Consider the following 26,398-nt stretch of genomic DNA (forward strand, 5'->3'; position numbering starts at 1 on the left):
TGCACAGATACAGTTGATCTTAAAAACAAATATACAATTGAAGCCAGAAGTATTTTTATTAGGTATGACAGATGAGTATGTGGAAAGAAAAAATGAAGTTTTATTTTTGTATATGATAAGCGCTGCCAGAATACTTTATGCTCAAAATTGGAAGACTATGAATATACCTTCGGTGGAGGAATGGTGGATAAGACTTATGGATTATGCGGAGATGGATAAATTAACAATTTTGCTTAGGGAGAATTCAACAGAAAACGTTTTGAAGAATTGGAGTCCAGTTATTGATTTTTTGAATCAGAGAGAGGATGGGGATTTGAGGTATTTTGGATTTGAAGATTGATTTTGAAGTATTAGTGGTATAGATTAATATTTGTTAATGTTTGGACTCTTATGTATTTGGATTATAAGTATGGGAATGTTTTGGCTTCGCTCGTGCTGCTTTATTAGAATTTTGTTTATGTATGTATTTGTTTTTCTATTTTATGTTTATTATAGTTAAATAAATAAATAAATGATCTAAAAAAAATGATGCCATGTACCTAGGTATCTCGTTACAGGTATCCCTTGGTATCCACGAGGGTTTCGTTCTCTAAGCCAGTGCAGATACTGAAAACATGGACAATCAAATCCATGGTTTCAGTGCCTTTCAGTCCTCCAAAGGCGACTGAAGCTCAGCTCTGGTCACCTCCAGAGGGCTTTCTGAAGCACAGAAGGCAAAAAAAAAAAAAAGACTCCTGATTTCTTGGGGGGAAGCAGAATGACATTTTAATGCCTTTTAGCATTCTGAGGCTGGGGGAAGCCCTCCCTTGGCCTCAGATTGCCTTAAAACCTGGAATTCACTTTTTTTGCCTTCATGCTTCAGAAAGACCGCTAGAGGTGACTGGAGCACAGCTCTAGTCACCTTCAGAGGGTTCAGGTTGAGCCAAGTCTATCTCAGCTTGGGTCCAGAGGACCCACAATGGGCCAGATCCGCAAATATAAAATCTGTGAATAAACAGGCTTAACCTGTATTTTCATTCAAGTGATTTGGTAAATAGCACAGATTTTTGTATTCTGAAAATGGACTAAATCTTAAAACTGTGTAGTACAGGTTGCCTATGGGATTGGTAAGCATAAAATAACATTGGTACCTGCACACTCTCACTCAGATCACTTCTCCTATATTGGAAAATGGTAGAGATTTTGTGATAAATTTTCAGGTCAGCATACATGGTTCAGGGCACTGAATTTACCAGAGAGATGTCACAATTTTTAAAAATGGTCAATGCTATCACTTGTCAGCACACAAAAACATGAGATGGCACATATAGCAGTGAGGAGAGCAAGCCCCCACACCAAACCAGTCCTCTTGCCCTCTAGGAGTGTCTGCATATATGCATTGCTAAAAAAAAAAAAAAAGTTTGTGTTAAACATATACATGTCTTGTCTTGAGTTCTCTACAATTGTAAAGTTATTGCCTTCGACACTTGGAGTCCAAGAGACCCAAAGATACCATTGTTTATGTATATAAGTTACTGTACTTAGGTATCGCTCTTCAGGTATTTTCATTCTCCTAAAAACATACTTATCTTGTTATGAGGACCTTAGGAAATAATTGCACATGACTATCCACTCTCCTTGAGAATGAGACATAAGAAAAATACTGCAGTTTGAATGCTTAAGATGTTATTTCTTATCTGTAACTGGATGGTGCAGTATAGATTCATAATACTATGTCCTGAGTGCCCCCAGATTTGTAAGACCAGTTCTTAGTTTGGATATTTTGTTACTATTTCTTGGCTTTGCCCTTGGTATTTAGGTGAATAAATATATTCAGAATAATAATTATTCCTAACAAAGATTTCAACTATTTTTATAGGGGGGCTGCAAGCCATTGCAGAGCTGTTGCAGGTGGACTGTGAAATGTATGGGCTTACTAATGACCACTATAGCGTCACATTAAGAAGATATGCTGGAATGGCTTTGACGAATTTAACTTTTGGAGATGTAGCCAATAAGGTAGCTTTCTAGCATGTAACTTCCTGCTTAATATTCTTTTAAGAGTTTGGAATTTTAGCACTTCTACGTATAGGGTTGTAACCTGAGAAAATCTTCAATTGCTGAAAGTGCAGAGGGGCACTTTTGGTCAATTTCCCTTTCCTCTGCAGCTCTTGGGGAACCCTCAGGACCAAATTTTGGGGGTGTGTGGGGAATTGGTCCCTCTCCATTTGTGTAAGTAGAGCATCTTTTACAGAGACACTCTTGATATTGGGTAGCATTCAGAATTGACTCTACCATCGGAGCGAGGCAAGCAGCAAAGTACTACAAAGGCAACAGTCTCTTCCACCAAAGCAAAGAGTGTGGATACTACCCATTAATTTTATTCTTGCTGACGTTAGTCACAGTGGTACAGCTGAATAAAGCACAGAATTTATAAATTAGCTCTGTTTTATAAATGCTGTGAAGCACTAAAAGCTATGGTGGTTATAGAAACACACAATTGCCCTTCATTAAGGTGTGGTTCAATTGAGCTCTGCATTGTTTTGTAAACAAACATTCCAATATTATCTTTAGCAAAAATGTAAGCTATTAAAAATCAGCCTGCTTTAGCTGACTGACAGGCAGCCCAATCTTAACCTGCACTGGAACAGGCAGGCCAGTTGGCCTGTCCCATATCAAGCATGGGGTTGGGGCTGGCTGTGTCTCAGACCGGGGCAAGGGGAATTGATTCCCCTTATGCTGGGTAATGCAGCAGTAGCCCCCAATGGGGCTACTCGAATCTGTGCCACCTAAAGAGGTGGCACAGGTCCAAGCATCCTGGCGCTGCACAAGGTCGCCTGGGAGTTTGGTAAGGATCGATCCTAAGTGCCAGATCCTGGTCCCAACCCCCTGCTCAGCCCCAGGCCACCCATAGGCTGCCTGTCCTCCCCCTGTCCTGGAAAGCCTCCATTCCATCCTTCCCCCATGCTGACCCAACACGGCTGGTGTAAACTTACCTCTCCTCTGGCACAATGCACTGGAGGCAGCCTCCTGACTCTTGAGGTGGTGCAAAAATGCCTTATGGCACTTTTGCGATACCTTCAGGCCTGTGCAAGGGACTTGTTCTGGCCCAAGAATGACTAAGGATTGTGCCCTAAGCAATGCTTTGTTTCAGAGTTTCTTTGATCTTTCAAACTGGCATATTAATACATAACATTTAATTCTGCCCGAAATAAATTTTGACCTGCTTTTTATGTTGTAAATGCATTTATAATTTCTGCTACCATCTTTATGTATTAACATTTATTACTGTTTAGTTGATGTCAATAATCATAAAACATTCTAGAATTATGTTGCTGTTTTATAGATGTGGTGATCTTTTTCTTTCTTTATTTTTAATATCTGCTGCTCTTTGATTGGTGGTTGTTAAGAATATTTATATACTACTTTTCAACCAAAAAAAAGTTCACAAAGCAATTTGCAGAGAAAAATCAAATAACTAAATAGCTCCCAAAAGGGTCCACTGTCTGTAGAAGAATCAACATCCACTAGAAAAGATTACGCAGGAGTGAAGAGGGACTGTTACTTTTCCACTGCCAAATATAACACCACTTGGACACCACTTGGAAACACTGCTTCTTTGCCCACTCAGTATGAGACTAGTAGCATTTTATGTGTAGTGTTTGTTTTTTATCGCTCCCCCATATTTTGTTAGCTGCCTTGTGCGCCCATGTAAGTGGGGGAAAGGCAGAATAGAAATACTGTAAAGAATGCTGATGAATCATTGTGTTTCACAGAACATTGATTTCTCTCTCAACAGGCAACATTATGTTCTATGAAGGGATGCATGAGAGCTCTTGTAGCCCAATTAAAATCTGAAAGTGAAGATTTGCAACAGGTAAAACATTTCTTGGTGGGACAGTTCTACTACTGCATTTTCCTATTTACTGCCAGTCTTTAGGCATGTTTCTCTGGGTTTAATGTAAACTCGCTTTTCTTGCAGTTTTTCCCATTTTATTTTCTCCATGTTTATATTCTTGCAGAAGCCTTAGAATCAACTATTTGCTGCATATCTACTAACGTGGTGTTTTCTAATTTAAATTCTAATCGTGTGGCATATAATTGTGGGCCTTAATCAAAGAAACTTGTTTGGGGAAATTTTATAGAATTATATAACTAACAACATTAGGAAAATCCCATAACTTGTATTCAGGATGTGCCCAGTTCCATTTGCTCTTTTATCTAATGCGGTTGTATTTGGAAAGTATAGATGGATTCAGCATCAGCATATCCACGAGGCCAGCTGATTTTGGTTGCCACAGCAGCCATCCACAAGTGTTCTGAGGGAATGGCAGATTTGGGTTAACTTTCACTCCAGATTTGCAGCCACCACTCCCTTCCTACCTTCTGCTGATGCAAGGCACAATTATTCACTTCCCGTTCACTTGAGTGAGAAGTTGATCATTCTCCTCCTTACTGTGCTGCTTGCGTGTTTTGCTGTTGTCAAACCTGGAAATGCAGGACTTTTGGTTTTATTTATAGGGGCGATGTGAGCATTCTTACTGTCCCTGTAAATAAAACTAGGTCTTGCCCTTCCAGGTTTGACAACAGCAAAACACGCAAGCAGCACAGTAAAGTTTTTTTGCAGCAGAGCTGAGACAGCATCAAACAGCATTCAGGTCACACCACCCCGGATGAATTGCTTGTTGGTTGATCAAAGTACGAAAGTCTTTAATCTGCCATTTTAATTCTACAATATTTCTGTTTTCTTACCAGTAAATGGTCAGATGTTTTTAGAGATATTTAATCTTTTTCCTCAATACAGGAAGTTTATGGGTGTCATCTGATTTGGGGTAGATGCCATCTTCTGATGTAAAGAGTCTTTTTGCTGGAGGAAGTAACATTTGGATCCAGCCAAAGGTGCATAAAAGTGAACTCTCATTCAGTTTTTAAAAATTATTTCACTTTTACAGGTCATTGCAAGTGTGTTGAGGAATTTGTCCTGGCGAGCAGATGTAAACAGTAAAAAGACATTACGCGAGGTTGGAAGTGTAAAAGCATTGATGGAGTGTGCTTTGGAAGTGAAAAAGGTACCATCCGCAAAGGCATATTTTAAGTTTCTGAAATTACTTTCTGTCTCTGTTCAAAAAAGATATTCTACTAATAACAGGCTAAATCACATTATAATTTAGAATTGGCAATAGACAAAAACTGTTATAATTGGCAAAAAAAAAAAAGCTTGGTTTTTGGCAGATATTCTCCATCCAAATTATGAGCATAATCCTTATCTCATTGAAACAAAGTGTCAGAACTCAGTTGATTTAAATGAAATGAAATTGCACCCTGGAATTCTAATTCAATGTTTGTGTACTCTCTTTGCAGGAATCCACCCTAAAAAGTGTATTGAGTGCCTTATGGAATTTATCTGCACATTGCACTGAGAATAAAGCTGATATATGTGCTGTGGATGGTGCACTTGCCTTTTTAGTTGGCACACTGACTTACCGGAGCCAAACAAATACCTTAGCCATCATTGAAAGTGGGGGAGGAATACTGCGTAATGTCTCTAGCTTGATTGCTACAAATGAGGACCACAGGTAAATGTGCTATCAAGTTACATGTGCAGTAAGCTTCATGTGTTACGTAAATTGCTAGTTCAGCAGGCACTACTAGAAAATTCAGAAGAAATTATTTAGAAGTAGGCAGGAAATATGATCAAGGTTTTGCTTAACATTATTGTATGCTAAATCATTTATATTGCACTGTTTTTTTTAAAAACCACTGTTCTCGTGGTTTCAGGTGGAGAATTAGCTGGATGATAAATAGCACTTTCAAAGTGGATATTTGTGTTGAATGGCTAGCACCTTCAGTTGTTTAATTATAAAATTGATTAATTTTGAATAAGACAGCTCTTAGCTAAAAACTTTGACTAGTATCCAGAGGTCTGCAATCAGCACACCCTGCGGCCTCCAGAAGGCTGTCTTCAAAGGTCAAGGGACCTTTGATTGGCATGATAAGTTGCTGTCGAAAAATCAGCAACCCTTTGTGTGCCCTAGAGCTTTGTGCACAAAAATAGTCACCTTTTGATTCTCGGTCTTTAAAAACCCTGAATAAACATCCATTGCATATTCTGAAGGATGCTATTATCAGCAAGAAATTGTCATGAAAGGTTTTGGGCATTTTTCATTCTGTTAAACTGATACTTTTTCCCCACTAAATTCCAGGCAAATTTTGAGAGAGAACAGCTGCTTGCAAACCTTGCTACATCATTTGAAATCTCATAGTTTGACAATAGTCAGCAATGCATGTGGGACCCTGTGGAACCTCTCTGCACGGAATGCAAAGGACCAGGAAGCATTATGGGACATGGGAGCAGTTAGTATGCTCAAAAATCTCATACATTCAAAGCACAAGATGATAGCCATGGGCAGTGCTGCAGCTTTAAGGAACCTAATGGCAAATAGACCTGCAAAGTACAAAGATGCCAACATCATGTCTCCAGGTTCAAGCTTACCATCTCTTCATGTTCGAAAGCAAAAAGCACTGGAAGCAGAGTTAGATGCTCAACATTTATCTGAGACATTTGACAATATTGATAATCTAAGCCCCAAAACATCTCACCGTAATAAGCAAAGACATAAACAGAATCTGTATGGTGAGTATGTTTTGGATGCAAATCGACATGAAGATGGAGTTTGTAGGTCAGAGAACTTTAATACTGGAAATATTACTGTGCTTTCACCATATTTAAACACTACAATGTTGCCTGGCTCCTCTACTTCAAGCAGAGGAAATGCAGACGGTTCTCGTTCTGAAAAGGACAGGAGCTTGGACAGAGAGCGTGCCATGGGATTAAGCAGCTATCAATCAGCAACAGAAAACTCTGGGAGCTCTTCTAAACGAATAGGAATGCAGATCTCTACTACAGCAGCCCAGATTTCCAAAGTAATGGAAGAAGTAACAAGTATGCATATTCCACAAGAAGAGAGAAGCAGTGGATCTGTTGCTGAAATGCACTGTTTATCAGAAGACAGGAATGCTTTAAGGAGAACGTCCGCTACCCATTCTCACACAAATACTTACAACTTTACTAAATCTGAGAACAGGACCTGTCCTGTGTCCTATACAAAAGCGGAGTATAAGCGAGCTTCCAATGACAGCTTAAACAGTGTCAGCAGTAGTGATGGCTATGGCAAAAGAGGACAAATGAAACCTATTGAATCATATTCTGAAGATGATGAAAGTAAATTTTGCAGCTATGGACAGTATCCTGCTGATTTAGCCCATAAAATACATAGTGCTAATCATATGGATGACAATGATGGAGAATTAGATACTCCAATAAACTATAGTCTAAAATATTCTGATGAGCAGTTGAATTCTGGAAGGCAGAGCCCATCACAGAATGAAAGATGGGCAAGACCCAAACACATAATAGAAGAAGAAATAAAGCAGAATGAACAAAGACAGTCCAGAAGTCAAAGTGGAGCCTATCCTGTATACACTGAAAGTGGTGATGATAAACACATGAGCTACCCAACTTTTGGACAGTCAGAGTGTGTTTCTCCTTTCAGATCAAGGGAATCTAACAGTTCAGAACAAAACAGAGTAGGCTGCAGCCTTGGAATAAATCCAAAAGTAAATCAGTCCTTATGCCAGGTTGATTATGAGGATGATAAGCCAACCAACTATAGTGAGCGTTACTCTGAGAAGGAACAGCATGAGGAAGAAGACCATCCAACTAATTATAGCATAAAATACAATGAAGAAGAACATCATGTAGATCAACCTATTGATTATAGTCTCAAATACTCAACTGATGTTCCTCCCTCAGCACAGAAGCCATCTTTTTCTTTTTCAAAAAGTCCATCAGTACAGAGCACTAAAACAGATCACATCTCATCAAGCAGCAGGAATACGTCGACCTCAGCTGGCTCAAAGAGGCATAACCAGCTTCATCCAAATTCTGCTCAGAATAGAGCAGCTCACACGCAGAAGCCTGCTTCCTGCAAAGCACCCTCCATCAATCAGGAAACGATGCAAACCTATTGTGTGGAAGATACACCAATATGTTTTTCCAGATGTAGCTCTCTGTCATCTTTATCATCAGCTGAAGATGAAACAGGACGAGATCAAGCCACACATGTAACAGATACAGATAACTCCCTGAAGATGGTGGGAATGAAAGAAAATAGTGGAAATCTGTCTGGAGCAGGCACAGTAAGTGAAACCTCATCAGCCTCACAGCACATTAGAACAAAATCAAATAGACTTCAGGCTTCTGGTCTCTCTCCTTCTGATTCAGCTAGACATAAAAATGTTGAGTTTTCTTCCGGTGCCAAATCTCCTTCAAAAAGTGGTGCTCAGACTCCCAAGAGCCCACCAGAACATTATGTGCAGGAGACTCCCCTTATGTTTAGTAGGTGTACCTCTGTAAGTTCCTTGGACAGTTTTGAGAGCCGTTCAATTGCTAGCTCTGTTCAGAGTGAGCCTTGCAGTGGGATGGTGAGTGGCATTATAAGCCCAAGTGACCTTCCAGATAGCCCTGGGCAAACAATGCCACCAAGCAGAAGTAAAACCCCACCCCCTGCACAAACCACACAAGTAAAAAGAGAAGCAACCAAAACGAAAGCACTGAATCCTGAAAAGAGAGAATCTGGGCCAAGACAAACAGCTGTAAATACGGCTGTTCAAAGAGTGCAGGTATTGCAAGATGCAGACACTTTGTTACATTTTGCTACAGAAAGTACACCAGATGGCTTTTCTTGTTCCTCAAGCCTAAGTGCTTTGAGTCTTGATGAACCTTTTATACAGAAAGATGTAGAGCTAAGAATCATGCCCCCTGTACATGAAAATGACCATGGGAATGAAGCTGAACTTGAACAGCCAAATGATACAAAAAATAATCAAGAGAAAGAAGCAGAAAAGCCCACAGAAAATGAAAAAGATATACTAGATGATTCAGACGATGATGACATTGTTATATTGGAAGAATGTATTATTTCTGCTATGCCAACAAAATCTTCACGTAAAGCCAAAAAACCTTCTCAGATAACTGCTTCAAAAATACCTCCACCAGTAGCCAGGAAACCAAGCCAGCTGCCTGTATATAAACTTCTCCCTTCTCAAAACAGATTACATTCTCAAAAGCATGTTAGTTTTACACCTGGAGATGATATGCCACGTGTGTATTGTGTTGAGGGAACACCCATAAATTTCTCAACAGCTACATCTCTGAGTGATCTCACAATAGAATCACCACCAAATGAACTGGCCAATGCAGAATCTGGTGGCACAGGAATGGAATCAACTGAGCTGGAAAAGAGAGATACCATTCCCACAGAAGGTAGAAGTACTGATGGTGCTCAGAGGGGGAAAAGTTCAACTGGGACTACTGTTGGGTTGGATGATGACAAAACAGAAGAAGGTGATGATATTCTTGCGGAGTGTATTAATTCTGCTATGCCAAAAGGGAAAAGCCACAAACCTTTCAGAGTGAAAAAGATAATGGATCAAATCCAGCATGCATCTACATCCCCATCCATAAGTACTAAAAATCAACTAGAAGCTGACAAAAAGAAACCAACTTCACCAGTAAAGCCCATGCCCCAAAGTAATGAGTACAGAGCACGTTTGCGAAAAACCACAGAATCAAAAAGTAATTTTAGCAATGAAAGAGCATATACAGATAACAAAGATACAAAGAAACAAAACCTTAAAAATAATTCAAGGGACTTCAATGAAAAACTTCCAAATAATGAAGATCGTACACGAGGAAGCTTTGCGTTTGATTCTCCCCACCATTATACTCCAATTGAGGGAACTCCATATTGCTTTTCACGAAATGACTCTTTGAGTTCTCTAGACTTTGATGATGATGTGGACCTTTCGAGGGAAAAGGCAGAACTGAGAAAGGGAAAAGGTGAAATTAAATCCAGTGCTAATACAGAACAGATTTCAAATCAGCAGTCGGTCAGTAGAACACAAGCTTGCCAAAAACACACTCCCCTAGGAAGAAATCAACCCAAAACTGTAATGCAGAAACAAACTGCTTTCTCTCAGTCAACCAAAGATATTGCAGATCGAGGTGCAGCTACAGATGAAAAAATGCAAAATTTTGCAATAGAAAATACCCCAGTTTGTTTTTCTCGTAATTCATCTCTGAGTTCTCTTAGTGATATTGATCAAGAAAACAACAACAAAGAAAGCGAACCCATTGAACAAATAGAACAATCTGATGCACAGATAGAATCCAGTAGACCCCAAGTTTCTGGCTATGCTCCTAAATCATTTCATGTTGAAGATACTCCTGTATGTTTTTCAAGAAACAGCTCCCTCAGTTCTCTTAGTATTGACTCAGAAGATGATCTTTTGCAAGAATGTATTAGTTCTGCTATGCCTAAAAAGAAAAAGCCCTCCAGATCAAAAGGAGACAGTGAGAAAAGTAGCTCAAGAAGCATGGGGGGCATTTTGGCAGAAGACCTGACATTAGATTTGAAGGATATACAAAGACCTGATTCAGAGCATGGTTTCTCGCCAGATTCAGAGAACTTTGACTGGAAAGCTATTCAAGAAGGTGCAAATTCTATAGTTAGCAGCTTGCATCAAGCTGCAGCAGCAGCATCTCTGTCTCGGCAAGCATCATCAGACTCTGATTCAATTCTTTCATTAAAATCTGGAATTTCCTTAGGGTCACCCTTTCATCTTACACCAGATCAAGAAGAAAAACCTTTTACTAGCAATAAGGGTCCGAGAATAATTAAACCAGGAGAAAAGAGTACACTGGAAACAAAGAAAGTAGAGTCTGAAAATAAAGGTGTCAAAGGAGGAAAGAAAGTATATAAAAGTATGATTACAGGTAAAGCTCGTTCTAATTCAGAACTTACAAGTCACTTGAAACAGCCCCTGCAAACTAATATGCCCTCAATCTCCCGAGGCAGAACAATGATTCATATTCCTGGAGTTAGAAACAGTTCTTCAAGTACAAGTCCTGTCTCTAAAAAAGGGCCACAGCTGAAGAGTACAGCCTCCAAAAGTCCAAATGAAAGTCAGAGTTCCACAAGTTCCCCCAGGGTAAACAAACCATCTGTGAAATCTGAGCCAAGCCCTATATCCAGGCAGTCATCTCAGCCTGGTGGATCAAGTAAGGGACCTTCTAGGTCAGGATCTAGAGATTCTACACCTTCAAGACCACAACAGCAACCATTAACCCGACCTCTACAGTCTCCTGGCCGAAATTCAATATCACCAGGAAGAAATGGCATAAGTCCTCCTAATAAATTATCTCAGTTGCCAAGAACATCATCTCCAAGTACAGCTTCTACTAAGTCTTCAGGTTCAGGAAGAATGGCTTACACATCGCCAGGCAGACAAATGAGCCAGCAAAGTATGGCAAAACAAACAGGGTTGCCCAAAAGTTCCAGTGGCATTCCCAGGAGTGAGTCTGCCTCAAAAGGATTAAACCAAATTTCTGGTATCAGTGGATCAAACAAAAAGGCCGACGTATCTAGAATGTCATCAGCCAAATCCAGTGGGAGTGAATCTGACAGATCAGAGAGACCTGTTTTAGTACGCCAGTCAACTTTTATTAAAGAAACACCTAGTCCCACCCTAAGAAGGAAATTAGAAGAGTCTGCTTCATTTGAATCTTTGTCTCCATCTAGACCAGACTCTCCCATCCAGTCCCAAACACAGACCCCAGTTTTAAGTCCTTCACTTCCTGATATGTCTCTCTCTACTCATTCAACAATCCAAACTAGTGGTTGGAGAAAGTTACCTCCTAACCTGAGCCCTTCTTTAGAATACAATGATGGAAGACCAACAAAGCGCCATGACATAGCTCGGTCCCATTCTGAGAGTCCTTCTAGGTTGCCAATTAACAGATCAGGGACATGGAAGCGTGAGCACAGTAAACATTCCTCATCTCTTCCTCGTGTAAGTACTTGGCGAAGGACTGGAAGCTCTTCCTCAATTCTTTCAGCTTCTTCAGAATCCAGTGAAAAGGCAAAAAGTGAGGATGAAAAGCAGCATGTAAGTTCTTTTTCTGGACTCAAGCAATCTAAAGAGAGTCAAGCAACAACAAAAGGTACTTGGAGAAAGATAAAGGAAAATGAAATTCCTCAGATAATGACTAGCCCTCCTCAGAATACCTCATCAGGTGCTACCAATGGTGCTGATTCAAAAACTTTAATTTACCAGATGGCACCTGCTGTCTCCAAGACTGAGGATGTGTGGGTGAGGATTGAGGACTGCCCTATCAATAATCCTAGGTCTGGAAAGTCTCCTACAGGAAACACTCCTCCCATTATTGACAGTGTTTCAGAGAAAGGGAATGTGAATAGTAAAGATTCTAAAGATCTTCATGGGAAACAAAGTGCAGGGAATGGAAATGTCCCTGTTCGCACCACTGGTTTAGAAAACCGCCTCAATTCATTCATTCAGTCGGATAGTCCTGACAAGAAGGGAACTGAAACTAAGCCTGTACTAAGCAACCCTGTCTCTGCCCCTGCCCCAGAGGCCAATGAAAACACTGTTAATGAACGTACACCGTTCAGTTCCAGCAGCTCAAGCAAGCACAGTTCACCCAGTGGTGCTGTTGCAGCAAGAGTGACTCCCTTCAACTATAATCCAAGCCCCAGGAAAAGCAGCGCGGATAGTAGCTCTACTCGGCCATCGCAGATACCAACACCGGTAAACAGCACAAAAAAACGAGATTCAAAGACTGAAGGTACAGACTCAAGTGATGCTCAGAGTCCTAAGCGCCATTCTGGATCTTACCTGGTGACTTCTGTTTAATGAAAAAAAAAACTGATGTATTATGCTATATGTGGAACTTTTTAATGAAACTAAAAAGATTGGGTTGGGTTTTTTGTTTTGTAAATAAGTTTGATTCTTGTAGAGAGTCCTTGTTCTGGAAGCCATATTTGATATTCTTTGTCCTCACTGGTAATATTTTGAGGGATTCCTGATTGATAGTTTAGCAATAAAATTGCTAAAGTAATTATATTTGTACAGTATGTTTTACATATATTTAATTAACATCCCATACCTTTAATTGTTTTTGCGGGGGCATATTCAGGAAAGATGAACAACAGATAAAAACAAATTCTATGACTATATCATTCATTTCTAGATTTGCAAAATGACTAAACTACATCAGGGAAAATTGGTATTTATGCAAAAAAAACTCAATTTAGTATTTGTGAAGCCACCTAATCTTATAATTAATCATGTGGCTGTGAAATTCACAGTAATATGGTTTCTGGTGAACAAGCCTGTTTTTTGCATGAATAGAACTAATGGTTCATTTTCTGAAATAATGATTAACATTTCTGTGGTCACATAATGTGCATAGATAGTTATGGTGTAATGATTTACCTTTTGTTTTTGTGCTCTGCAAAAAAAGAGAGAGAAATCTGTGTACGTGTAAACCTTGAACAAAATTATTTTACCAGAACTAGATTTTATCCAACAGTAGGTAGGATTTTTGCTATGCTGTAACTTGTTGTATATTCTGGTATTTGAGGTGAAATGGCTGCTCTTTTATTGAGACACAGGTGAGGTCTCAACAGAACTAAATGAACATTTCAGAATAAATTATTGCTGTATGTAAATTTTGTTGTGTGTTACTTTGCAGTACTTAAGAAATCAATATTTAATTTTGGTATTTTTGAGAAATCCTCTTCGTATGATATATTAATGCACTTGCTCTAAAGGCTCATTGGAGACTATCTATATTCCATTGACATCTCTGGAAATGTTTGCATGGATTGTAATGGATTTGGATTGTACCCACAGCCTGGTACAGTCACACACTGGTTCTCTTCCAGGTTACAGTAGCTGTTAATATACACAAGTAACAGCTGTAGCATTCCAATAGAGCACTGGGGTTTGCAGTTGAGACTAAAGTTGGTTCCAGGCGCAAAAAGAGGCTAAAATAAGTACTTCCGTAGATGCATACTTTTCCTATTGCACATTCTAGAGTGCTACTCTGTATACAAATACTTTTTTACAGTTCTGGAGAAATTGAAAAAAAGTATGAGATTGGAATTTTATAACCAGTGTATGTTCATTTATTATCTCTTTTTTTCATTTTGGTAATTAATTAGGGACTAAAATACTAGATGTAAGTGTCTTAGTAGAAAATAAGATTTGTACATCAAACTGCTCCGGGTAAACCAACTTTGTATTCACATATGCTTTGACTTAAGAGACCTTCATTAGGCTGTTTACAACAGAAGTACTCTGATAAACTTAAGTGCCTGTATACTAATATAGTGACATGCGTGTGCACGTGGTTAATTAAAACAGTGGTAAGCAAGTCAAGTGTGTGCCTGAGACTGGCTTTCATTATTACAATCATACATGTTATTGTTTGGTAGTAGGGTTCAGAATGTGCTTATAAATATCCTCATATGGATGTGCCAGCTTGATGGATAATACAGGACAGTGCTTCTTGCTATATGCCTCATTTTAGCACAGCAAGCGCTCTATTATTAATTGTACTTTTTCAGAACAGTTAACATTTTCGCCTAACATAGTGATCAACAAATAACATACAAATTCAAACAGTTCAGTATATTATTGGCTTTTTCTTGGTGTCCTCTTCCCCAATCCCATAATGCAAATGATGTAGATGAACTGATGAGTCCATTAGTGCTTTGGAAATATCACATGCAAAAAGAGCTGGATATCTAGTGGCCTCATAATCATCCTTAACATTGCTACTTAACAATGTTAAAACAATAAAGATAAGTTAAACTAATGTGCTAGGCATCTCACTAAAACTATTGTGTAAGAAAATATAAAATTTTCCATTTCTGGTTCTCCATCAAAAGGATTATACATATTACTTATACATTGCATACCATATTGGTAGAATATCTTATGTGGACATGAGCCCTACTTACCTAATATGCAGTCTGCAGCTTTGTGATGCATTATGTACTTTATGTTTCAATGTACTTCATGTACAGCACCTAATATAGAGTGATAAACACGATCAGTACTCATCAGTATGGATTCACTTCCATTTCTCTTGTATCACCAATTGCCAAAAACAAATAGGGAGTACATCTGAGGGAAAGCCACCTCCCACAAGGGTGGTCTAAATCCTCTGCTGTTGACTGCCAAGCGTTGACGGCAACTTGACTTTACTGATGCTGTCAAATTTGTGCTTGTCTCTTGTATCACCAATTGCCAAAAACAAATAGGGAGTACATCTGAGGGAAAGCCACCTCCCACAAGGGTGGTCTAAATCCTCTGCTGTTGACTGCCAAGCGTTGACGGCAACTTGACTTTACTGATGCTGTCAAATTTGTGCTTGTTGATTACTGCAATTTTTTTTACTTCTAATAAATTAACCACTAGTTCCTAGGAATTATGTACCGCATGGTAAAGGGAAAATCAAGACAAGAAATTGGAAAGAACTTTATTTTTAAAAGTTCCACTAACACTTAAGTTTCCTGCTTCCTCCCGTGCTCTTTTACTGTGAGAATTATATTCATTTTCTGATTATTTGTGGTTCAATGTACAAGCTAAAAGTTTCTTTTCTTGTGTAATTTCATTCTGACGTTAAAATAAACTAATAATTTGATAAACATAATTTCATTTTGATGTAAAAAAGTAACCTAGTAAAAACGAATGTTGAAATTGTAATGTTTACTTTTTGAACAATGAGCTTGCCTTTTTAAGTTTCAATGTGAGTGGCATATAGACATGTTTGTTTTAAGATGGTGACCACAACTGTATTTTTAACAATTATTGCCCATAACCCTCCTTTTTAGAGGATTAATTGAATTGTGATTTAATGGTCTTCAATGAAATAATTTATTGTTCCAAGATATTTACCTTATCTTCTATAATACACTTTATCAAAGCTGTAAATGATTCATTACAGTTCATTATGTATTGATAATGTAAAACAAAATGTTCTAAAACATTTTTATATCTCTGATAAACCAACCATGACTTCAGAGATCTGATAGTCTGTTTTCAAAGTAATATCTCTGACAATTAATGTTTGAGAAGCTTAACTTGAGTTTCTTTGTATATTTTTAATGTGTGGAAGCAACAAAAAAAAATTAAAATTTGGAGCTCTTTGTGTTTAACATAATGAAATGACTTCAGCACTAGAGAGAGTGAAGAGTTCTGTATGCCTCAGGGTTGCCGTTGGATCTTGTAAATTAAATTCTTTCAAAGTGTGACCGTGGTCAATCCAGAGATCACTGTTTGCTGTATTTAAATACACAGCTGACTACCACCGAAAACAAAATTCAGCAGGAACCATTCAGAGGAACCCACATAACAGCACCAGTGCAAGGTATCTTTCCCTCCCCACAGCAGCAATTCACACCCCCAAATTCTTGAGGGTTTGGAATCCTTGGCAAACAGGGTGGTGGTAAAAAAGTGAGAAGATAGCATCTTGCTACTGCTGGTTCTTAGTTTAGCTGCTCTATTCTAGACAAGTGCTTAGCCAGAAGCTTCAGGGTAAGCTATCTGCAAGAAATGATACTTTTGAGCAGAACTAAACACAATGGCGTAGGAGTATGATAAATTACACTGGATGCAGCAAGACTCTTAAATGCTGGAGTCCTCCCTCCTCAATGAGCCAACTTTTCACAGCTACTTCGGAAGGGAAATCCTTTTTAAAATCTGATAATGTTGCACAAAGCCTCCTAGCTATAAGAACCAATGATTAGAATTTTAATAGTATGTCTCCGCCCCCCCCCCCAAATTTCCAGTAATAGAGACATTCTCCTAGCCGTGGAGACCTTTACAACAAATTTTCATGTTTTGTATATAACCCACTATGGCATTGGTTCTCAAACTTTTTAGAGGCCCTAGACCAGCAGCACTCAAAGTTGCAACCTCTGCATACCTGGAATGCATTCCCCAGTGCGACCGGCACTCACAGTTCCAAAGCATTGCAGCTCTTCTTGTCCCCAGATTGGGACAACGTAACACTCTGGCCATTTGTGTCTGTGGTGTGATGCCCCAGCTGACATTGCACCCAGACTTCTGTGAAGATGCAACTGGCCAGAGTGTCATCTCATCTCAATCTGGGGACAAGAAGAGCTGCCGTGCTCTGGAACTGAGCACTGGTCACAGAAGAGAAGGATTTGGCTGAACTGCGGGTCTGGCCAGGGTTCAACCAGTCCTGTCCAGGACCAGGGAATATAAAACATAAGGCTTGCAGGCTGGAGTTGGCCCCCTAGCAGCTCTTTATCCAACCTTGGGCTCTCCCAGCACTAGCTGCTGAGCTTTTCTGAGATGTCACTGCTGAAAAGTGAGCCCTTTCAGCATGGTAACTGGGCTCTCCTGTTTTTGGAAAATATGATCGAGATTTGCATGTTTTCTCTTGTCGTTTGTGGCTGCTGAGTTCTTAAGTGAGGAAAAAGTGCTTATTGACCAATTTTTGCCTGGGCCCACAGGTGTACGCATTTGGTCCCTGCTGCGTAAATGCAACATTGGGCAGAAATGGCTTAGTGACCTCACTTCTTGCTTAATGGCATCACTTCCAGCTCTCAGCAGGCATCATGAATGCTATTCAGTTAACTGTGTAAAACACATTTGGTACCCCTGCCCTAGGGGCTGCTGCCTGATTTATAAATGCCAAGGGGTGTGGCTATAATGGTGATTGGACAGCAGTGTTCCCCCACATAGCAGCTTTTTTTACCCCTTGATGCACATACTTGAATCTGCCCTGTCAGTTTTGTGACCCAACAAAAATTGGGCCACAATCCCAGTAGTAGGTCCCAGTCCCAGTTTGGGAACCACTGCACTATGGCATTTAATTTCAGTCTGTTAGCCTACATCCCTATTGCATCCAGGGAGCACTCCAAAACCTTGACTGCCTCTCCAGTATTAGGTGGAAAAGAGAGATGGACCTAGTTATCATTCTGATGGCACCCCACTCCAAATCCCCAGATCACCTCTCCTAACAGTTTCATATAGATGTTGAACAGCATGGAGCATAAAACAGCATGGAGGATATTGCATCAAGGTGCTGGTGGTATCCCCCAGCACCACCTTCTGTGATCTGTTGACCAACGAGAAGTGGAACCACTGCAAAACAGTGCCTCCAAGCCACAGTCCAATCAACTTCTCCATAAGAACTCCTTCGGGCTCAATCCTATCCAACTTTCTAGTGCTGGTGCAGTCGCACTGGAGCCCCAAGGAAAGGGAACAAATATTCCCTTACCTGGAGGAGGTCTCCATGATTGCCCCCCTACTACAGAATGCAGCACGTGCCCCATTGGCACAGCAGCACCAGCACTGGAAAATTAGATAGGATTTGGCCCCTAGTCAATAGTGTTTAAAGTCACTGAGGGCGCAATCCTAACCCCTTATGTCAGTGCTTTCCAGCACTGACTTAAGGGCAATGCAGCACTGAGGTAAGGGAACAAACATCCCTTACTTTGAAGAGGGCTCCGTGAGTGACACCCAACTGCAGGATGAAGTACATGCCCCATGGAAAGAAGAAGGTAGAAGGAAGATATTTGGCAGTAGAAGTTATACTGAATAATAAAAAGACCAGTTACCAGTTGGAGTGTAGGTACTAAATGGAGTTAAAGATGGCTTCTTTGAAGTGTTAATTTCGGAATTGGGATAGATCCACGATGAACAAATAATATTGAAGGGAGATTTTAAAAAGCAAGAAAATTTCAAAGACGTGGAGGAAATTAAGGAGTGCGAGATTACACGTTTTATTCGGCATGAATTTAAGTATAAGAAATTCTATTCAGAATGGCATAAATTTAAAGTTTATCTGGCGGGAAAAGAGTTATATAATGAACAAAAGTTTATCTTGGTAAAAGTAAAATTGTAAAATGTTAAAACGATGTGGGAAGTCTGTGGTGGGGAGGGAGGGGGGAGAGGAAATGGAATATTTATTGAAGTAAAGAAAGATATGTAGAAATGTAATGATTAATATGAAAGTTGATGATTAGGATCTACTGAAGATATAATGTACTGTGAAATTTCAATAAAATTCTTAAAGAAGTACATGCCCCATTGGCACTGCTAGGCCAGTGCTGGAAAACACATAAGGAGTTAGGATTGCACCCTGAGAGATTTAGCAGGAGCAACAGGGATGCACTCCCTCATTTAGTTCCCAGAGCAGGTCACCAAGGCAGTCTCTATATCAAAAGTCCAACCTGAATCCAGATTGAAAGGGATCCTAATGTTTCTGCTCGGACCCTTTGGAGCCAAGACACCAACACTCACTTTATCACTTTGCTTGGAAAAGGGAGGTTTGAAACTGACTGGAAATTGTCCAAACAGGAGGACTTTTTCAGGAGGGGATGCAACACCCCAATTTTCAAGGCCCTAGGCAACACTCCCTCCTCAAGAGATGTGTTAACTATCCTCCCACCCAGTCAGCCAGAACTCTAGGGAGATCTTATAAACGAAACTGGACAAGATGCAAGCAGGTAGATAGGCGGCCTCACACCCCAAAGGATCCTGCCAACATTCTCAGCAATATAGGTTGAAAAGAACCCATTACAAGACCAATGGATGCCAGTGAGGCATCCAGAGATATCATCAATGTGGAGTCGAAGTTGTGAATGACAGCAATGCTCTGCATGAAGTGCTTCGCAAATATGTTACAGCAAGCAATTGTACACTCTTGCCACATTGAAGGAACCAGGTGGATGAGGCTCCGCAGCTCATGGAAACGCTCAGATGGACTCCTCCCCGTTGGCCAGTCTTGTTGCAAGTTTTCCTCTACCATCAGTCCACACATCAGCTAAGTCATTTCATTGCCTGAAGCTTATCTCTGCAAAATGACTGAGGCCTCTGGAATGATCTAATCCACCTCCCTAGCCAATTCTTCATTCCACTGATCTTGATAGCAGGAAAATCCTCCAGACTGTTCAGGAATCCATCTGGATCCATCGGCCTCTCAGAAAGGATCATACAGTTAGGTCCCTCACCCTAGCAGACATAAAGTAATCTGTATGTGATTATCTTAATCTCCCCCACACCCAGATCACCATCCACTTGCCCAGCAGTAAACACTCGATCTAATATATGCCCTGCCACATGCTGGCAACTAAGATAGGCCCATGGTTGCCATAGCCCATGAAATCCTGAGCTGCTCTACTCCCAAGAGCCTCAGCATAAACTGAAGTCCCTCCAACACTACCACCTGGGGGATCCCAAGGCCACTGCTGATATCACCCTGGTCAATTCAGACAGGGAGACTGTTGGGCAGCAAGGCAGGAAGTACACCAACAAAATCCCTATCTTGTCTCACCCAGCATGACATGACAACTTCCCATTCTTTCCAGTTATTTTGACTAAAGTGTATTTTTCTTCCATTCCTGTCCAGTTCAGCCACCCTATATGCAGCCCACCTCTAGTGGTTTTTCCAACCATTTTATAGTGAGCTACTACAACTTGTGTTGCTTGTTTCAGTTAGAAGTAGAACCTTTTTCTAGTTCTTCTTAAAGCACATTCTCTTGGCTTACTGTACACCGTGTTGTAAAATTAAGGCTGCAATCCTAACCACACTATCCTGAGAGTAAGCCCCATTGAACAAAATAGGACTTACTTCTGAGCAGACCTAGTTAGGATTGTACCCTAAGGCAGGGCTTTTCAAACTGGGGTGTCGCAATGCCCGAGCCTGTGGGCCCTGGCCTCTGCCCCCTTAAGGGGCAGGGGCAGCCAGGAGGCAGCAGCGCAATCCCCAGGATTGCGCCACTCGGGGCTGCAGGGCCTTGGGTGCACTTACCAGAGCCTCCTGCTTTGCGCTCCACTTTCACTTTTGCAGCTTCCGGGAGCCCAGCAGACGGTCTCACAGGGCTCTCCGCACCCCCAGGAGGCTGCAGGAGGCTCTGGTATGTGCACCCAAGTCCCTGCAGCCCCCTGAGCCCCCTCCTCTCTGCCTCCTTCCCCCTCAAGGACTCGCAGTGGTTTTCAAACTCCTGGAGAGTTTGAGTTTTCTAGCATGAAAAGAAAAAGTCTGTCTAGTTTTTCCTTGACATGTATGATCGTATAAATCTCTGTCATATTTACTCACCTTCTCCCTGTTTAACATTTACCAGTTTTAAGCTTCTAAAACTTACAAAACCTCAAACACTGTAACCTTTGCTTTTAGGAAAGTTACATCAATCTCATGGACATTTTAGCTGCTCTTTTCTGCATCTCTTTCTACTCTATGTACACAGTATTCAGATGAGGCTGCACCATGGATTACTACAAGAACTTTACAGTACTGTTGCTTTTTATCTTTTTCCAAATAAATCCCTAGCTTGGAATTAGTATTTAGCAACAGTTTAATAGTTCTTTCTATGGAATTCTTACTGGACAGAATCCAGTCAAAGTTAAGCAACAAGAGAGAATTAAGCATATGCATGATTCACCAATTGAACTATGATTCAGGATAGAATGTGGTGTTAGTAAGAAAGCTGCTTGAGAAATTATTTAATAAATGTTTCTCTGGAGAAGGCTGGAGGGTGATCAGTCCTGCCCCTTCCAAAGAAAAACTAGCTAAAGCAAAATGAAACAGCTCCCTGATAAGGAAACTGTGGTTGCAGGTTAGCAGTAATCAAAGAGAAGGGACACTCCCTTTTATCAATTTCTGCCCAGCCCACAGGAATACACATTTGATCCCTGTTGCGTATATGCAACTTTGGGCAGAAATGGCTTAAAGAATAAACTGAGGGAGAGAGAGAGAGCTTCCAATCAAACAGATTAAAAATGTATTGTAAAAGAACAGACACCATCAATGCCCTTTCACCAATGGTTCAATGAAAATGCAGTTAGAAATATCAATCAACTGTGGGCCCAATCCTATCCAACTTTCCAGCTCTGGTGTAGCCACAATGCAGCCCCGTGGTAAGGGAACAAATGTTCCCATACCTTGAGAAAGCCCCAGTGACTGCCCCTCCACCACAGGATGCAGTGCACACCCCATTGGCACAACTGCACCAGCACTGGAAAATTGGATAGGATGGGGCCCTGTATCAAGTGTGTGTGGGTGTGACAGAGAGAGAGCACCTAGCTTGTGCTGGATGAATGTTGCAAAGTGTATTTAGTGCACCAAGACAGAAATAAAAGGCAATAGTGTCCAGGGAAGGAATTCAAGGGAGCCTTACTCTTTTGATCCCAGTCCCTAAGCTTTAGAAGGGGAAAGGTGGGAGGCAGAATTCCCACTAAGCTGCATGGTCACATTTCATTAACTTACCTTTTAGGTTAAAGATTCTGTTCAGAGTGATCTGTATGTTGTAGGTCAGACTGGAAAAACCCAAGGGAGTAAAACATATGGTAAGTGTACATGGATTGCTCTCCTTTATTTATGGGAATAAATGAATGGGAAAGTTTCACCTAAAAAAATGCAGCCTCCCCAGTTATGTAGCACATTTACTCTGTGCTTCTAAAGGCTATGCTACTTTTCCTTACCTGCGTTCTTCAGAAATGGAGAGTAGCAAATAGTGCTACTTAGGTACTGGTTTGTAATGTGAAAATGGTCCAGCATGAATCTATTTTACCTGTGCTGGCAAGTACAGGATCAACATCTAGCCCAGCTGAGCTGGTGCAGGCCTCCATGCTGGCCTAGCTGGCTGTGGAGTAAGTGCAAACATGCCTTACAGTGCACTTGTAACATTCAAAGCTGACACAGGTAGGCCTACACCAGAGTTTGGTTTGGGATGTAATGTAAATAAATTTAACACAACTCAGCTACAATCAAGTACAACCCAGAACAATTAGCTAATGAGATCTGTGCAGTTGTTGTTTGTTTGCTAGCTCAGGAACTAGAGTAGGAAGCATCCACCGTTTCTATTCCTCCAGAGCAGTGTTTCTCAAATTGTGGGTCGGGACCCACTAGGTAGGTCATTAACCAATTTCAGGTGGGTCCCCATTCATTTCAGTATTTTATTTTTAATATATTAGACTTGATGCTACAATGGTATGTGACTGAATTTGGGGAAATGTTACTGAACTGTACTTTTATCAGGCTACTATGTATATGCTTTTAACAATGATAGCACAGGCCTACAAAATTGAGGGTCAGAAAATTTTGTCCCAAACTTTATGGTGGTTTGATATGAATTTGGGGTGCTGATTCCAAAAATGGCATCCGTTTTACCCTATCATGTCTAGTTTTGAAGATATAGTATAGCCTCATTAGTGAATGGTTCAAGCAGCTTCTTCATGAGGAAGCCATGGTGTAGGCTTTCTCATGAGGAAGCTGCTTGAACCATTCACTAAAGAGGCTATGCCGTGCTTCTAAAACTAGACGTGATGGGGCAAAACGGATGCCATTTTTGGAATCAGCACCCCAAATATACCCAGGAGTTAAGGAAGCAAAATGTGTGTTGGCCTGTGTAGTCAATGGGACTTACTCCTGGGTAAGTGTGGGTAGGATTGCAGCATAGGATTGTGAAAAATGTTCCTGCTTGATGATGCCACTTCCGGTCATGACATCACTTCCGGTGGGTCCTGACAGATTCTCATTCTAAAAAGTGGGTCCCAGTGCTAAAAGTGTGAGAGCCACTGCTCCAGGGCAAAGAAACTGTGGATGCTACAAAATTTCTTGATAGGTGAATTTAAAACATTCAGATACTTTTTTTTGAGCCAAGTAATGATTCCATTCTTCTAACACTGTCAGTTCAATTAATAATTTCCTTGAGGAGGTTTTGTTGACTGCTGGGATTTGCCCTAGCTTTGTGCCTTTGCTCTGTGCAAATAACAGCCTGATCATTAATGTACTCAGTTGGGGCAATAAGACTGTTTAAGTTTTATGTTTAGACCTGCAGTGCACATATAATGTATTTTATTTGGATATAATAAAATTCTAAAACGTTTTTAAGGCAGGACAGAAATTACATTGCTTGAATGCAGATTAGTTATTAAGGCTGCAATCCTATACACACTTACCTGAGAGTAAGCCGCAATGAATAAAATAGGACTTACTTCTGAGTAAAAAGACATGGTATTGTTCTGTTAATGTGTATTTGTCGTATATTTTATGTTATTAGGTTTTCTTGGTTCTTGTAAATGAAAAGAGCTCCCCTTCAGTGAAGATATTTAGGAAGAAGTACATGGTATCTAGAATCAACAATTTTCAGAAAATACAAAATATAAAGATGGTTTAGCCAAGTTTAGTTTTTAAAAAATAGTGAACAAATTCATTATAATAAACACCTGTATTGGTGAGTCATGACATTTTGGATGAAATTTCCTGCTATAAGGATCATGAGTACAATGGCTATGCTGTTAGTTCTTCATGATCTAGAGCTTTTTTGTGTGCGAGAGAGCAGAGTATTAAAAAGTCCAAGAGCAAAGTGTAAGCCTTTTGGGACCAGGTGCCTCACTGGGACAAAGTGTGAGGAGGATGTAAGTGCTGTAGAGTGTTTGTTTCCAGTTTGTGAGATAAAATTACAATTACTCAGGGCACTCCAGACCGTGGCCCGCGGGCCACATCCAGCCTTAAAAAGTAATCTGGATTCAAGCAAAGTAATGTCTGTCCTGCCTTGAAAATATTTTAGATTTTATTATATCCAAACCTGTTGTTGTTGTTGTTGTTGTTATTATTTATATACCGCTTTTCAACTAAAAGTTCACAAAGCGGTTTACAGAGAAAAATCAAATAACTAAATGGCTCCCTGTCCCAAAAGGGCTCACAATCTAAAAAGATGCAAATGAATACCAGCTGGCAGCCACTAGAATAGACAGTGCTGGGGTGGAGGTGGGCCAGTTACTCTCCCCCTGCTAAAAAAAAGAGCACCCACTTGAAAAAGTGCCTCTTACCCAATTAGCAGGGGTTGATCTTTTATGTCTCCCTTTTCTTAAATAAATACTTACTGATCACTTTTAAAGCTCCCTCTGAAGGAGAAGTTAAAGTAGATGTGTTTTTGCCTTTTGGGGCATACCCAAAGTGACATGTGATCTTAATCAAAAGGCTCTGTATTCTCCTTTAACTATAAGAATGAGCCCATCTATGAAGCTAACTGAAGCAACTTTAATGGCTGCAAAGGCTGCAATCATTTCTTCTAGATTCAAACATGGCAGCTGTCATCCATGCCTTTCCATCTTTGAGATTTGACTGCTCTCATGTAGCAGCCCCTCCCCCCAGCCCACAGGGAAAAGGACAGGTTAAAAAAATTTCTCTATGAATATAGATAAAAGCAAATGCTCAATTTTTGTGGCTGGATTTTGCTTTAAATGTTTCTTGAAACTTAATACAGGAAACCTTCCTTCAATTGTGAGTTTTTTTGGGTCTTGATAGACAACTGCAAGTGCACATTCCTTCTAGCATGTACAAGCAAGTCTCCTTTGTGATCTATTTCTGTCTCTGAATTCTGCATATTTATTGCCTGCAGAATTCAAGAAATAAATTACTTTTGACACCAGAACGAGTGCGAGGACTGTGGATGCCATACATTCAGTGGAATTTCTGCACTGCTTGTGCGGTTTAACAAACTTACTGGCAGAAACACTTTAATACAGGCATTTAAGAAATTCTGGATCTCTGCACTAAAAGGAACATGTACAGCATATAATAGTAATAATGCATTTTACTCTGCTGCAAAAGAAAGGTGAGCTACTGCTCTGGGCCAAGCAATATACAATACTGAGAAACTGATTCTGTGCAGCAGCACCCAATGAACCACAGGGATGTCTCTCCCCTTGTCTAGTGCATTTTCTGAGAGCCTTCATTTCCTTACTGAAACCATGTGCCTGCTGTAGACCTAGGGCCCAATCCAGAACAGCCATAAAGCACATCAGCGGTGCTCAGCGCTGTGTCAGTGCTTTCACCAGCTCAGCACCAGTCTGCACTGAGCAATGCTGTCTGGAGGCCCATTGCATGCTGCCTAGAGCTTGTCCCTTGCTTTGGGTGGTGGAGAGGTGACCAGGGACAGGGGGAGGTGTTCCAGGACAGGGGGACGTGGGGAAGCTGGGGTGGGATTCAGAACCCCATGCTGGGCCTCCTGGCCCACAAAAGGGCCTCTCAATTCTGTGCCAGCTAAATAGCTGGCGTAGACTTGAGTATCCCCATGTGGGGCCTGCTCCCTTACCTGAAGGAAGCAGACAAATGTCCCCTTTTCCCAAGGAGCCTCCAGTGGCTGCCTGGTGAATATTGAATGCAGCAGCAGCCATTTTGGTGCTGCTGCTCCTGGACAGGATTGGGTTACCCCATGTCAAAATCAGGTCTCTACTGAATCCCCATAAAGTAGGGATGACAAGTGGGGGAGCATTCAAAGTGCAGAAAAGGTGGGTGCAAAGGGGTTGCTGAGTCCTCCCCCCTTCTCACCAGTCATATTTCTCTAGACTTCAGGTCTTCACTTCTGGTCATGGAACCCCATCAGGAGAAAAACTACTGTGGGAAAAGCTCTATCCTCTGTTGTGCTTCAGATCACCTACACACTTAGTATTATTAAGCATAACTTTATGTGTTCAGCATAACTCAGATGACAGACATGCACATGAT

The 26,398-nt window shown here is 40.7% G+C and overlaps 1 protein-coding gene across 1 annotated transcript in view; it reads left to right on the forward strand.

Moving 5' to 3' along the window:
* The window catches only part of APC (APC regulator of WNT signaling pathway), a 75,787-nt gene extending 59,550 nt beyond the window's left edge, over nt 1-16,237 (forward strand). Inside the window, exons 13-17 of the mRNA XM_066613315.1 lie at nt 1,859-1,998; nt 3,779-3,856; nt 4,932-5,048; nt 5,341-5,555; nt 6,183-16,237. Coding sequence (XP_066469412.1) covers nt 1,859-1,998; nt 3,779-3,856; nt 4,932-5,048; nt 5,341-5,555; nt 6,183-12,753 — 7,121 coding nt within the window. The 3' untranslated portion in view covers nt 12,754-16,237. The remainder of the gene's footprint in view (nt 1-1,858; nt 1,999-3,778; nt 3,857-4,931; nt 5,049-5,340; nt 5,556-6,182) is intronic.
* Nucleotides 16,238-26,398: the final 10,161 nt, after the last annotated feature.

Source organism: Tiliqua scincoides, chromosome 2 (assembly GCF_035046505.1).
Source record: "Tiliqua scincoides isolate rTilSci1 chromosome 2, rTilSci1.hap2, whole genome shotgun sequence".
NCBI lineage: Eukaryota > Metazoa > Chordata > Lepidosauria > Squamata > Scincidae > Tiliqua > Tiliqua scincoides.